The sequence below is a fragment of the Pygocentrus nattereri genome, chromosome 14 (assembly GCF_015220715.1).
Source record: "Pygocentrus nattereri isolate fPygNat1 chromosome 14, fPygNat1.pri, whole genome shotgun sequence".
Lineage (NCBI taxonomy): Eukaryota > Metazoa > Chordata > Actinopteri > Characiformes > Serrasalmidae > Pygocentrus > Pygocentrus nattereri.
Window position 1 is genome coordinate 8,972,623 of NC_051224.1, and position 14,126 is coordinate 8,986,748.

A 14,126-nucleotide genomic window follows, 5' to 3' on the forward strand; every position below is an offset into this window, starting at 1 on the left:
GTTCTCCCTCCCGCCAAACCACCCCCCCAACCCCCCCCCCCCCCGCCACCCCTGCACCAAGCCTCTGGCGGGCATCCAGTCAGTCCAGCCAAAAAGAAAAACTCCTCTCTATGAAAGTTTCATTTAATCTGAGACACGCGCGCAACTCAGCCGCGGTGTCTTGTCATCGGTCAGTTAATAACCTCTTATGTAGAGGTGTAATAAAGTACATGCAGTGCAGAATTCAGTAATGCGCTTTTTTGCGGCGTTGGCGCCATCTGTCCGCAGAAGCGTGAGCTGCAAGCTACTGTTCGGGTGCAGTGATCGGATCAGAGACCCTCATTTCAGAGAGTCTCTGTCGTAGCGTGGTTTGACATCTGTGAGTTCCTCAGTTTGCATCTTTCAGGTAAAACGAATAACACTTGATTTGAAGTGGCCCTTGGTAGACGACTAAACTCTTAACAGATTATCAGTAACATAACAACCTGTCAGTGAAGTAGCAGTAGTGAAGCATCTAAATACATAATTGAAGCATTCATATATATCTTGCAGATGTACTGTTGAGGCATTACTTACATTAAGTAGATTAAGTAGTGCTAATATGTTACTTCCAGTATTCAAAACCTAACCCTAACCCAAGCTTACTTTAAACCTAACCCTAACCCAAGCTTACTTTAAACCTAACCCTAACCCAAGCTTACTTTAAACCTAACCCTAACCCAAGCTTACTTTAAACCTAACCCTAACCCTAGCCCTAATCCCAACCCTCACCTTAAACTCAACCCAACAACTAATTCTAACCTTAACCTCAACAATAAACCTAATCCTAACGCTCATATCGCTTGGAAAAAAGTCTGGTTCCATTGACTTACTATAAAAGTAAAGTAAGTTCTTTCGTTCTACTGTAAGTTACCAGCCTGGCGACCTGTCCAGGGTGTATCCTGCCTTTCACTCAATGACACCTGGGATAGGCTCCAGCATCCCCCCGCGACCCTGACGGAGAAGCGGCTTAGAAAATGGATGGATGGATGGATACTGAATTTGTAGAAATGTTATTCCCTTAATATCCCTCAATATTGAGACTTAAAAAAGATATTTTTGGGCTGTCAAATGTCACTATGACCATGTCATCTACACTCTTACAAATCATGGTCTTCAAAGGTTCTTTATATAGATCCATGAACACTCAAATAACCCTTTAATCATGCAAAGTGAAAGGCTGATGGAGAATGGGCTGTAGATGGTTCTATATAGAACCTTTTTTTAAAAAAGGGATTTTTGTATAGAACCAATCTTCTATTGTTGCAACATAAAGCTTGTAATAATAGAAGAACTCTTTTTGGCGTTTTATAGACATTTTCAAAAACATTCTCCATCAATCTGAAGAACCTTTCATAGTGCACAGAACCCTTTAATCATGCAAAAGGTTCTTTGAGTGTTCATGTTTCTATATAGAACCATTTTCTTCACTAAAGAACCCTTGAAGAACCATCTTTTTTAAAGTACTACTAAACATCTAAGCGCAACTACAGAACAAAGTCACACGGGTTGCAGTGTGGTATCTGGTTGCACAAATAAAGACTGTATGTATAATCTGTGTATTTAGGGCCTGTTTACCTCAGATAGGGGAGCTAGCATGGCTTGACTTGACTCTCTTTGTTTAGTCTATGATCTGTGTGCTAACCTGACCAAATAGCTATTTTATGATAAATATTTTGCCTATTGCAGACATTTTGGGACCATTAAAAACATCCTCCTTTGGAAACATAGCGCCAGACCCACTTAGTAAAGCTTTAGCTCCTCATCTATAAATCTTTAGTGATGCCCCTTCTAAAGTGAAAGCATCATTACTTCAGTGAAATAATCACCGAAGTAGAGATATATCCTAAAAACAGCTCAAATAGATGTACAAATGTATGAGGTCAAAAACTAAGAACTTTTTAGTACATTCAACATCTGGTCTAAAATAAAATGAAGCTTACCTGTCAGAGGAGTGACAGGGGTACCATAATGATATGAAACCCAAGATACGAAATAGAAAGTAATTATAACTTAGAACTAAATGTAACTGATTATTATCATTTGATCATTATCACTCAGGAAAGTACAATTCATTTACAATTCAATTACCTGTTTACTTGAGTACATGTAACTGAATACCTTACTACTCACCTCTGGATCTGAGTTTATAAAGAGACGCTGCGGTTTTTTTTTTTTTCGTAAATGATTTATTCCGCAAGTGATATGTGTAAATTGTCTCTGATTGGCTGACCTGTTTTGCACCTCATTCAAATAAAAGTCTGGGGTGAAGCAGCCCTCATAACTTCAACATGAATAGGTGGATATGTGTAAATATGTTTCTGTGATCACATTCAAACCAGTTTTTACTGCTTAGTTTCCAGATATGGATTGTATGGTTTGGGAAGTGAATTCTACTTTTTTAAAACTTTTGCAATGTTTGTGTGCTACATCAAGCTGTTTTATGCCAAAAAAGGGGAAGAAAAATCATGTTCCCTATACATGGGTCCTTCCATTCCAAATCCATCTGTTGGAGCAGTGGCTACATCAAACTACTGAAGCTGTTGTGATTCTGCCTGGAAAAGAACTCTTTGAGGATCACAGGATGACAGCTGAACAACTGCAGGAGTTGGGGCCATGAGGGTTTCAATGCAGTTCTAAAGGTAGCTCACTTTTGACCTGGTATGCTTGTACATCTATTCAAGTGGATTTTTGGAAAAGTGGTGTGACCACTGTAAACAGGGCGTTATGCTGCTGTTAGCATCCCCTGTCATTAGCTTACTGGAAGTACACTAATATTTGGGAAATGAATCAAACCTAGCTAACACATAGGCCTACTGTTATTGTCATCCACTGTTTTTTTTTTTAAGAAAATATATTTGAATATCCCAAAGAGTAACCATACTATTGCATTATCAAGGCTGTACTATGCAACAACATTGTAGTGATTGGTTGGTGCTGGCTCCAACAAGCTGGGGAGGCATGGCCACGCAAAGGCTGATGGTAATCACGTCCTAGTAAAAGGGACTAAATGTTGTGTAAATTGTTGTTTGCCAGTTATAAGCTATGTGTATGAGTTAATGTGTCAATCTCTGTTGGGAAGTATGCTTGTTGTGTGGGTATTTGTGTAGGACGGTCATCATCAGGGAGAAGTGTGTAGCTAGAGGTGACCTCCCCTGTGAATTTTCCTTTTCTGTTGTCATCTCACTAAAGCACTTTTTTGCAGCAGATCATAGCAACCCTTGTGTCTTAATCTTTGCAAGTGCCACAACATTGTCTGACAAATTAACACAAAAATAGCCTGTTGTTTACATTTTCATTCAAATGTTTTGTCAAGTGTAAGTGCCCATGGAAGTCATTGTCAGTCATTCATATTCACTTATTTGTGAGCTGTTGTAAGTACGTGATGGGTGCAATATGTGAGCTGGTTTAAGCAGAGCCTGACCACTTTCCTGTGTCTCCTGTTAAATCAGAAAACATCTCTGCAAAACACCAGAGGGTGCCCATGAGCGAATCCTAAATAAATACGGGTAAATACAAGTTAAATAGCTAAAAAGTTCAAATGGACCTTCCATGACCTTTCTTCAATTTTAGAGAGTAGAAGGATGTATTTCACTAAAAAAGAATAGAAATCTTACCCACATTGTTCTGTTTTTCTACATCAAACAGGTTTTGGTCAGCAGGACACTAGCATCACTGCTACTGAGTGCTAATTTGTTGGCAAACAGAGTAGCTTACTGGTTTAATGAAGAGGACTGTTATATAATGATCCATTCATTTTGGAGTCGCTTAGGAGAACCCACTAACTCTCTGGCAATATCGAACAACATTACTACAGTTCACATTTTGAAATGCAAAAACCAAAAATGCTGGGTTTCCTTATACTCAAAGATGAAAAAAGCTACTGGAGTGCTATTGTCTGCCAAGTGCTCTGAATGAAACGGTGAGACTTTATATAGAATCCTGGTCTCAGATGTTCTTCACGCTCAGATAAAAGTGTTAAACCAAAGGGGCCTCTAAAGGGTTCATTTTCAGTACCTTTAGTTAAGGAACATAAGTGTACCATATTCCATTGCAGTTATATTTTTAGGTTGTTTTCACCCCTGACATGGCCAGGGCCCACAAGCAGGCCCAAAGTATTATTACACACTTCTATAATCTAAGAATAGCTCTACCAGTTTGCATTGAAGTCCCTGTAGTTATGGAAGAATAAGCCTTCATATGCATTAGGCCTGGGATTTTAAGAAATGAACCTAATACACTCTGTCCAGGATTTTTATTTATCTGTTATTATTTTTCTAAAAAAAGTTATGAAAAGCTACAACAGTACGTCCTTCCCCTTGAAAGTGAATGTATGTATGAATCTGACCTAAAGGACAGTGTTGTACCTTTAAGGGTACATTTACATTGTGTGTACCTTGTAGGTTAAAACCCCTTTTTTTCACAGTGCTTGGCGATCTTCATTCCGCTGCATAAGAAAACATTCAATGCTGCTGGCAAGCAGAGGACATTCAAAGTACCGAAAGCAAGTTTTAAATAAACCTGACTAGACGCTTTAAGATTTGGATTTTCCATTGAATGACCACTAAAATGAGATGTCTTTTACATTTTCAGTATTCAGTGGGCTAAATCTTAAGCAAGGTTTCTAATCATTCTGAAAGGTAGTGTATGGGATTTGCACAAATATAAGTAGCACACTCATATTGTCTTAATTACATCACAGCTATATGGAACTATCCTGCTTTGATGAATGATGCAGATGATTTTTACGAATAGTTTTCAATTTTGTATCAGATTTTCTTTATGCACTTTATTAACGTTTGTGTTAAAGTGAGTGTGAGAGGAGAGACTGTAGGTGGCAGTGAAGGATCAGAGAGAGCTGCACTGACGTGGAGATTTCCCCAAGAGACGATTCAGTCCACTAATCACTAATCACTCCCTCACTCAGGAAACACCTGCTGCCCCACTCTGTCATTTCAGCTCTGAGCAAATGAGGAAGCTTCTCTGTTTCATGTCTGACTCATAGTGAAACAAATGCAATTTGACAAAAAAGCATCAACACATGCACACCATTATACCATTCAGTTAAATGACTGATTTAAATTGTAATAAACAAAATGTGAAAAAATAAAATAACTCATTACTGCCTTGTGTGTTGATGGTGTGTTACTACACGAACGAGTTTTGAAATGTGTGTATGATTAATTAGCGTATCAGCATGAGAATCCGAGATTGGACATTGCTAGCTAGCATCTCTGAAGATCATCATATCTTATTTTAGCAAGGTAGCAGTGAACAATAATGAAACGTTTAGTAAACTTCATATGGAGCATAAATGGTTACCAGGCACATTAACATGTGTACTGCATTAAAAACATTGCTCTCCTGGAGTCCTGAGCTGCAGCAGTCCTTTCACTAAACCTGAGATCATGAAAGTTTGGTTGTTTGTAAAATGTCCTGTTCTCAAGCTGAAATGGAGATTTTGATGGGTTCTGTTGCTGAGTCTAGTCTCTGTCTGTCAGTGGTCTATGCAGTTTAGAGAGATTTTTAAAAATGTGTCCTGGACCTAATCAAATAGTGGTGGGACATCGCCTAAGCACTTTAAAAAGTGGAGGGTTAAATGTAAATTAATGTTAAATTTAAATTAGTAATTGTAATGAATTGCTTTATTTTTGATCACTCACCCCAAAACTGAAGCTATCCATTTTAACATTGATGATAGTATTAAATACAGCCTGCTGAGTTAGCGCAGCATTGTCAAGATTGGCCCCTCCCAGTCCTGTCCATGTGTTCGTGTTTTGGTTTAGCCCTCGTGTTCTTTGTTTTGGTTTTGTAGTCCAGCCCCCTTGTTTAGTGACTCTGCCCCTGATTGTTCCCACCCGTGTTTCCACCTGTGTCTTGTGATCCCTTGTTGGCCCTGTTGTATTTAAGCTCTGTGTTTGGCCTTTGTCTTGACTGTTCTTTGTCTGAACTGTTGAATTATTGGATGTCTTGTATTCTCGAGGTGTTTGGTGTGTGATTCAGTGTTCATTCCGTCATGTCTGTCCCTCCTGCTCTCCGTGTTGGATGTTTGACCCTGGACTGTTGTGACTATGACCCTGGATTTGCCCTTAATGAACGTCGCTTACCTCAGCACATGCGTCCGCCTCCTCGCTCCCAACCGTTACAAGCATTTTGTTTGACTGAAGAAAAGCTCTGTGGAAATGAGGAAGAGTCATATCAGAATAACAGAGATATATGTGCAGGACATTAATGTAAATAAAAAATATTTCCATACAAATTTATTATTATTACATTAATTTGTAGTCACTCAGTATCATCTTAAGTGTTATTGAACTTTATAAACATTTGGGAGAAAAATGTCAATCAATCATTAATATATTCTCTGACACATGAGAGTGTAGATTATCTCATATTCTGATATGGTGAAGATCTCATACTGGTTCAGTTCCTGAAGGCCCGGTGAAGAGCACGGTGATAAATGAAATGTACACTATTGTCTGCTTTCTCCGAATGTAGTTGATCAACCAAGACATATTTGGGGCTGTAAACTGTTGAGATCCATGTGTGTAGTACATCACATCAGAAAAACAGAGACACAAATGCAGTAATGTATAAGAAAACATTTCAATCTATGTGAATATGCAATGTTATGCCATTCACAATAAATTGTAAGTTGTACTAACTGAAATGTAAAATAAGACCTTCCTTATTATTTTCCATTAAAACTTGAATATACATTTCTTTATAATGGTATTGTGTGGTGAGGAAGTCTAATTTTATGTTAATAGTCTTCAAAGTCTTCATGTAAAATTAATCTCTAACATGTTCTGTAACACACATGAGATGTGTAGATGGGAAGTGTTGAGTGACCCCTCCCTCTGCCCCCTCCTGTCCCTTCTATAGCCCACCCCTGCACTCTCTCCTTTATCTGCTCCTCAAGCTGCTCATCTCCTCACTCAGCGCAGAGAGTCATCACACACTGACAAGATGCTGCCAGCACTCTGCTCTCTCTTCACTGCTCTCTCATGTAAGATCTCACAACACTGGAGCTCCTCAGCATTCGCCTACATCTAATGTGAACATCAACAAATGTAACCTGGATGCTGCTTTTATTGCAGGTGTCAGTGGTGTGACTGTGGTGACACAGAAGCCTCCTGTTCTCACAGCGACTAAAGGAGAGAAGACCACCATTCACTGTAATCTGGGGACTGTTACTAATTATGAAGCTGTGTGGTATAAACAGGTTCCAGGAGAAGCTCCACAGTATGTGATAAGTAATTATCATAGCTGGAGCTCTCCTAGATATGGATCTGGCTTCTCTTCTCCTAAATTCACATCAACACACTCGTCTCAATCAGATTACACTCTGATCATCAGTAATGTGGAGGTAGGAGACTCTGCAGTGTATTACTGTAAGACATGGGACGACTCTGCTAGTGAATACGTATATACGTATATGATTCACACCATGACAAAAACCTCCTCACTGCTCACATTCACTTCTGCTACTAACAAAAACCTCCTCACTGCTCACATTCACTTCTGCTAATAACAAAAACCTCCCTTGAAACGGACATCACTTTTTAGAATAGAATTTAGAATAGAATTAACAACCATTTGTCACTGTGTTGCACGCTGTGAAATTAGATTAAATTCTCATGTGAGCAATAAAGACTTTAAATAAAGACTAAGATACCTAACACAAACAACTTCCAACGTTTCATATTAAGCACTATATTTTGGACTTGTGTTCATTAATATCTGCATAGATTGCAATTTTAGCAAACACAATTTATTTAGCAAACAAAGCAGTTTCCACAGTTTAGTCCACATATTTGTGCACTGCTCACATTCACTTCTGCTTTCAGACAACAGAAGAAGCACAGAAACAACAATCTGCACTACTGTAGTGAGAACTAAGCTGCATTCAGTGTAATTTATGTTCTACAATGTTGCCATTATATATTTTGCTATAATGGATAACCAGAGCACTTAAGAAAAAAAATTATTTTTTCTAAAGTGTCTTTATTTTTATTTTTAAAAGATTTTTCTCACAAGAAAAGCAGTTACTGCGTTGCATTCTAGTATTATGACGCTCATGAGAGGTCAGCTTCAAGCTGCACTGTATCTACATAAGTATTAATCTGAATAATAAATGCAGTGAAATATTCTCTAAACATTATTATGTCAATTAAATACATATCATTATGAATTTCACATGAGAATGTGTGGTCATGTAGATCAATGTCAGCATCATGGTGAGCTGCTAGATTACCGAGTCTAGAACTGCTGTCTTTACAATTGTGGAGTCTTCATCTTTAAGTCTTGGTGTTACACATGGCTTCCTGTTTTAAGTGCTCACATTCTCAGATTAAACATCACATAATTGGTCATGCTGTAATAATAAGACAAATTATGATCTGTCGCTTCATTTTAAGAACCTCACTATTGGATATTATCATGAGTTCTACACTTCTTATATAAATATTTTTATGTGTGTAATGAACTCAGTTGTTTTAAAACAATTTCAAATTATCACGAGATACAAGTTTGTCTAGCTCAGTCATGACATTTCACTAAATATCAAATAACAACGTTGAAGTATTTTCAGACTAACTGCACACTGTGAACATTACAAATTAAGGCAGGCTCTCAGAAAGAGTCCCATTCATGTGTGAGCGAATGTGCGTGTTCATGCTCAGTCAGCACCAACACTGATGTGTGTCTTATAAATGTAGTAAATACGTTTACATCACATGATCGTGCTGCTTGCTTGAAGCACAGAGACGGCACCTCTTCCCTTTCTTTGTAGAGGTTGAGTTTGTGTCTGGAACAAGAGAAAGATGCTGGAGATTCAGAATGAGAGCTGTCATCAAATATGTACTACAGTGTGAACAGAATCAGGCCAAACTAAATACAGAGAAGGATTTAGAAGGGATGGCTCCTTCCACAAGAATTCACCTCTAAGATCTCGCCTGATTCCAGACTGGGGTTCATTTCTGATCATATTGTAAAAGCAGGAGACAGAGAGATGTGTAACAGATGCTTCATATTGAATACTGAATTCTGCATTGTTCCTTTGTCATACCTTTTGCATTTCCTATTGCAGGCAAGTTCTTGTCATGTCAGAAACACTGAGGTGAAAATTCAGTAGATGCAACTTTATCCCACACAGAACACATGATACACCAAACTGTATGACAGTGCCAGCCTACATAATTCAGCACCGACACTGTTACATCCGTCATTATGAGAGAAACACTCAGGAAACAACTTCAGACCAACACTGTAATTTTAGGTCTTTGTAAATGAAGAAACATTGTATCTTTCTCTAAGTGGACATTTAATGTAATGCATTAAAAGACATACGTTGCCATTTAAATGAGTGAAAGGAATTCTCATAAATTTGTAAAATGTTTATGCAAAGAAGAAAAGTGGGCGCTTACTTTGAGAACAACTGAATAAATGGTACAATAACGTTCAAGTGTTCAGGAGCTTGTGAAGTTTATTCCTCGGCCACGTATTCTAACACACAGGAAATTTTGTAGATGTTTCAGTATAATTTGAGCTGCTGAGTGACCCCTCCATCTGGCTTCTCCTCTCCTAAATTCACATCAACACACTCATCTCAATCAGATTATACTTTGATCATCAGTAATGTGGAGGTAGGAGACTCTGCAGTGTATTACTGTCAGACATATGGCTGCTTTCTTAGGGAGTCTGTATCACGGTGATTCACTCCATGACAAAAACCTCCTCACTGCTCACATTCACTTCTGCTAATAACAAAAACCTCCCTTGAAATCACTTTTTAGAATTTGTCACTGTGTTGCACACTGTGAAATTAGACCTCTGCATTTAACCCATCCGTGCAGTGAAACACCCACATACATGCACGCTAGTGAACACACACACACACACACACACACACACACACACACACTAGGGGGCAGTGAGCACACTTGCCCGGAGCAGTGAGCAGCCCTATCCACGGTGCCTAGGGAGCAATTAGGGGTTAGGCGCCTTGCTCAAGTGCACTTCAGTCATGCCAAGGGGATCAAACGGGCAACCTTCTGGTCACAGGGCTGGTTCCCTAACCTCCAGCCCATGACTGCCCCCTTCTAACAGTGAAAACACCAGTGTAATCTAAATAAGACTGCAAATGTACCATTAATAATGTAGGAGACTTTGGTATGTATGTTTTTTGCTTATCCTTTTATGTGTAATTTATAAAGGTTTTAAATCAGTAATTTCATGATGTTTTATGCTGTAAACAGTGAATACAATAATGTAACATTACGATGGTCCACAGACAGAATGATGATTCTTCATCAATAGAATCATCATCTTCAACTAATATCAGCAGATGATGATGGTGTGTGTGTCTGTAGGACTGTCAGGAATCTCTACTCACCACATCAAACACTCCCACACATGCCGAAGGTTCCATACAGTGTGAGGAGATACAGCATCCTGCACACCAGCACACAAGAACTAATAATATTTAAAATGATGCTGTTTTAACTTTATTTTATGATGTTTTAGAAACATAGTTTGAAGGACAAATCATCTGTTACACTCATGTGTATTTGCAGTAAATCATTAAAAAAGGGTTTAGTCATTTTTCACACAGACCAAAATATTAACTTAACTCTGTTCCTGATACATGAGGTTTACTCCTTTCATTATCTTTCTATGTCTACTGTGGTGGGACCTTCAAGTTTACATGTAAAATAGAATAAGTGAGGGAACATCATTGTGACATATTGTTGAGGTTGTAGATTTCTGGGATATATTTATTCTAAACACACAGTTTTGACTTTTTGTTTACACAAAATAAACCTTAAGGCTTTTGTTATAAGCTTCAGGGTACATTTACATTGTTTATAGCTCAGTGAACAAAACTGTACTTATACAGTATCTTTCTGTCACTGTAGAAAAGAAGAATAAAGCAGCAAACATTACCTTTCCAAATGAAGTAGTGCCACAGAAAAGTTTGTAAAATTCACATCAAATATTTATTTCTATGTCTCAGGATTAATTCCAGTCAGTCAAAATGTCAACACACTTAATTTCAGTAAATATATCATGGTGCCATTAAATTAGTGGAGTTTGGGCCAAGTGGTTAATTTTTCATTTGTTCATTAAAGACTTCAAATAAGTGTAAGATATCTAATAGAGTTGGTTTTAGAGTTGATTTGAAACCAACATCAGACATGCTATATGATGTACTATAATTACATTGGTCTGCATATATTGCAGGTTTGGTAAAACACTTGAAAAATAATCTCCACAGTTTTTAGACACATTTTAAACACATTTGCTCTCGAGTACTTTAGACAAGATTTTTTTACCGACAAAGTGTGTAAAACTAATTCTCTCCTCAGTAAAACAAAGTCTGACCTGATTGGGTGGTTAGAGATCCAGGCTCCTCCCTCAGCTCCTTATGAAAGCTCCTCCACTCTCTCCTCTCTTCATCCTCCACTCTGTTCATCACTCCGCTGATCACACAGACAACATGCTGCCAACCCTCTGTGTTCTCCTCCCTGCTCTGACATGTAAGATCCCTCTTCCTGCTTTTCTCTGTACATTGATGAGATCTGTTTGATTAGGATTGTGTTTAAAGTGATGTTGATGCTCATGAACTCCAATGTTGTTTATGTTTTAGGGGTCAGTTCACAGAAAATTCTGACACAAAGCCCTTCAGTACTAACTGACCAGGGCAGAACTGTCAGCCTGGACTGTAACATCGCAAAGGATCACAGCTACTACGTCTCCTGGTATAAACAGATTCCACAAGAAGCTCCTCAGTTTGTGTTGAGGTTTTATCATTCTCACAGCTCTCCTGATCTTTATGGAGATAATTTTCTATCTTCACGCTTCACATCTAAAGCCTCTTTGAGCATCGACTACCAGTTAATAATCAGTAATGTGGAGGTAGGAGACGCTGCAGTGTATTACTGTGGAACATGGGACAGCTCTGCAAGCGTAGGAGTATCACAGTGAATGAGATCATGACAAAAACCTCCTCACTGCTCACATTCACTTCTACATTTCATTCAGCTCATTTCTCACCTGGAGCAGAAAAGCTGAGTTATAGCTGCAGTTCTCTTGAGCAGGACATGTGAAGAAATCACAGGATACCAGAGATGTGGAATTCCCAGAGACTGGAATGGGACGTGGAAGGACTCAGTGCTGATCATAGACAGTAGAAGAGAGAGCTGAAGTCTGGAGGACGTTTCAGTTCCGCTACTTTCACTTCTGAAACTGAGGAGGTTTTTGTACGGGAGAGGATATGAAATGAAGCACTGTGGTATTCGGCCAAGGAACAAAGCTGATCGTCACTGGTAAGAAACCTCTCTCTTCTTCTACATTACACTTCTTTAACCTCTTAACGGGCGCTGTGTCATAATTAATGTTTGCTAGTGTTTATGAATAATTATAGGGTCAATATCGACACCCAATATGTCATATGAAAGCTTAGAACCTCTGCTTGCCAGCTATCTAGCCAGTTTAGCTGTATTTCCTTTCAGAAAATAACCATTTTGGGCGAAATATACCTTGTTAGCAAAAGTTTTATTAAAAAATAAGCTTAATATTTTTTATATTTGCGGTTTTTATAAATCCATATTTGATCCAATGTGGGCATGTTATACATTGTTCAAACCGTCTGGCTCTCCGGAATACGACGCAATGATCCGTTTTACTGTACGACGTAGGGTTTCCGAATTAATATAATAATAATAATAATCTTTATTTGTATAGCACCTTTCATACATACATGCAACTCAAAGTGCTTTACAGAATAAATAAAAAGAAAACAAAGATAAGCAAAACACATTAAAAGAAATAAAGATAGAAGGAAACAAAATAAAATAATGAAATAAACTGAAAAAGATAAAATGAAAGAGATAGAACAAAAGTTTCTTAACTAAAAGCAGATCTAAACAGGAAGGTTTTAAGATTACTCTTGAAGCTGTACAGGGATGTAATGCCTCTTAGCTCCTCAGGAAGAGAGTTCCAAAGCTTTGGGCCGTAGTGGCTAAAAGTACCCTCGCCAATCTTTAACCGGGTTTTAGGAATCACCAGTAGATTACTGTTTGAAGACCTGAGAGACCTGACAGGAACATATCTCACCATCATTTCACTGAGGTAAAGAGGAGCAAGACCATGAAGACATTTAAAAACCATCACCAGAACCTTAAAATCTATTCTAAAACTGACAGGTAACCAGTGCAGTGAGTGGAGTGCAGGTGTAATATGATCTTTCTTTCTTCTCCGGGTCAAGACCCTTGCAGCAGCATTCTGAACTCGCTGTAGGTGAGAGATAGAGCTCTTTGGGAGAGCAGATAAAACAGCGTTGCAATAATCTATCCTTGATGTGATAAATGCATGGACAAGTTTTTCACTATCAGCAGGAGAGAGCATATCTCGGACCTTAGCGATGTTTCTAAGGTGAAAATAAGCTGTCTTGCATGTAGTCATGATGTGTGATTTAAAGCTGAGCTCATTATCAAAAGTGACGCCCAAGTTCTTAACACATTGTTTGGCCTTCAGATTCATTTGATTTAAATAAGTCTGAACATCATTCTTTTGTGAATCACTGCCAATAACAAGAACCTCTGTCTTCTCTTTATTTAATTGCAGAAAATTGTCTGACATCCATGTCTGTATATCACCTATGCACTCAAACAGTGAGCTAATTGATTTTAGGGCTTTAGGTTCTAAAGAAATGTAAAGTTGAGTGTCATCTGCATATTGATGATAACTAATACCATGTTTGTTAATGATATGCGGTAATGGAAGCATATATAGGTTGAACAGTAAAGGCCCAAGAATTGATCCTTGGGGGACGCCACAAGTTATTTTTTGACGTGTGGAGGAAGAGGTACCTAATGCAACATAGTAATCGCGCCCAGTTAGATACGATCTAAACCAGTCTAAGACTAAGCCACTAAGGCCTACCCAGCTCTGTAGTCGATCAATAAGGATTTCATGATCAACAGTGTCAAAAGCAGCGCTTAAATCTAGGAGAAAAAGGACTGAGAGTTTGCCTGCATCTTTATTCAATCTCAGGTCATTTACTACCCTAACTAGTGCTGTTTCAGTGCTATGGAGAGCTCTGA

At 38.4% G+C, this 14,126-nt stretch overlaps 1 pseudogene and 1 gene segment (V, D, J or C); both read left to right on the top strand.

Moving 5' to 3' along the window:
* Positions 1-11,404: 11,404 nt before the first annotated feature.
* LOC119261559 lies at positions 11,405-12,307 on the top strand. The segment is given in 2 exon segments: positions 11,405-11,558; positions 11,669-12,307. Coding segments are annotated over 2 exon segments (450 nt in total).
* A 19-nt stretch (positions 12,308-12,326) lies between these two features.
* LOC108432242 overlaps positions 12,327-14,126 on the top strand; it is a 32,568-nt pseudogene continuing 30,768 nt past the window's right edge.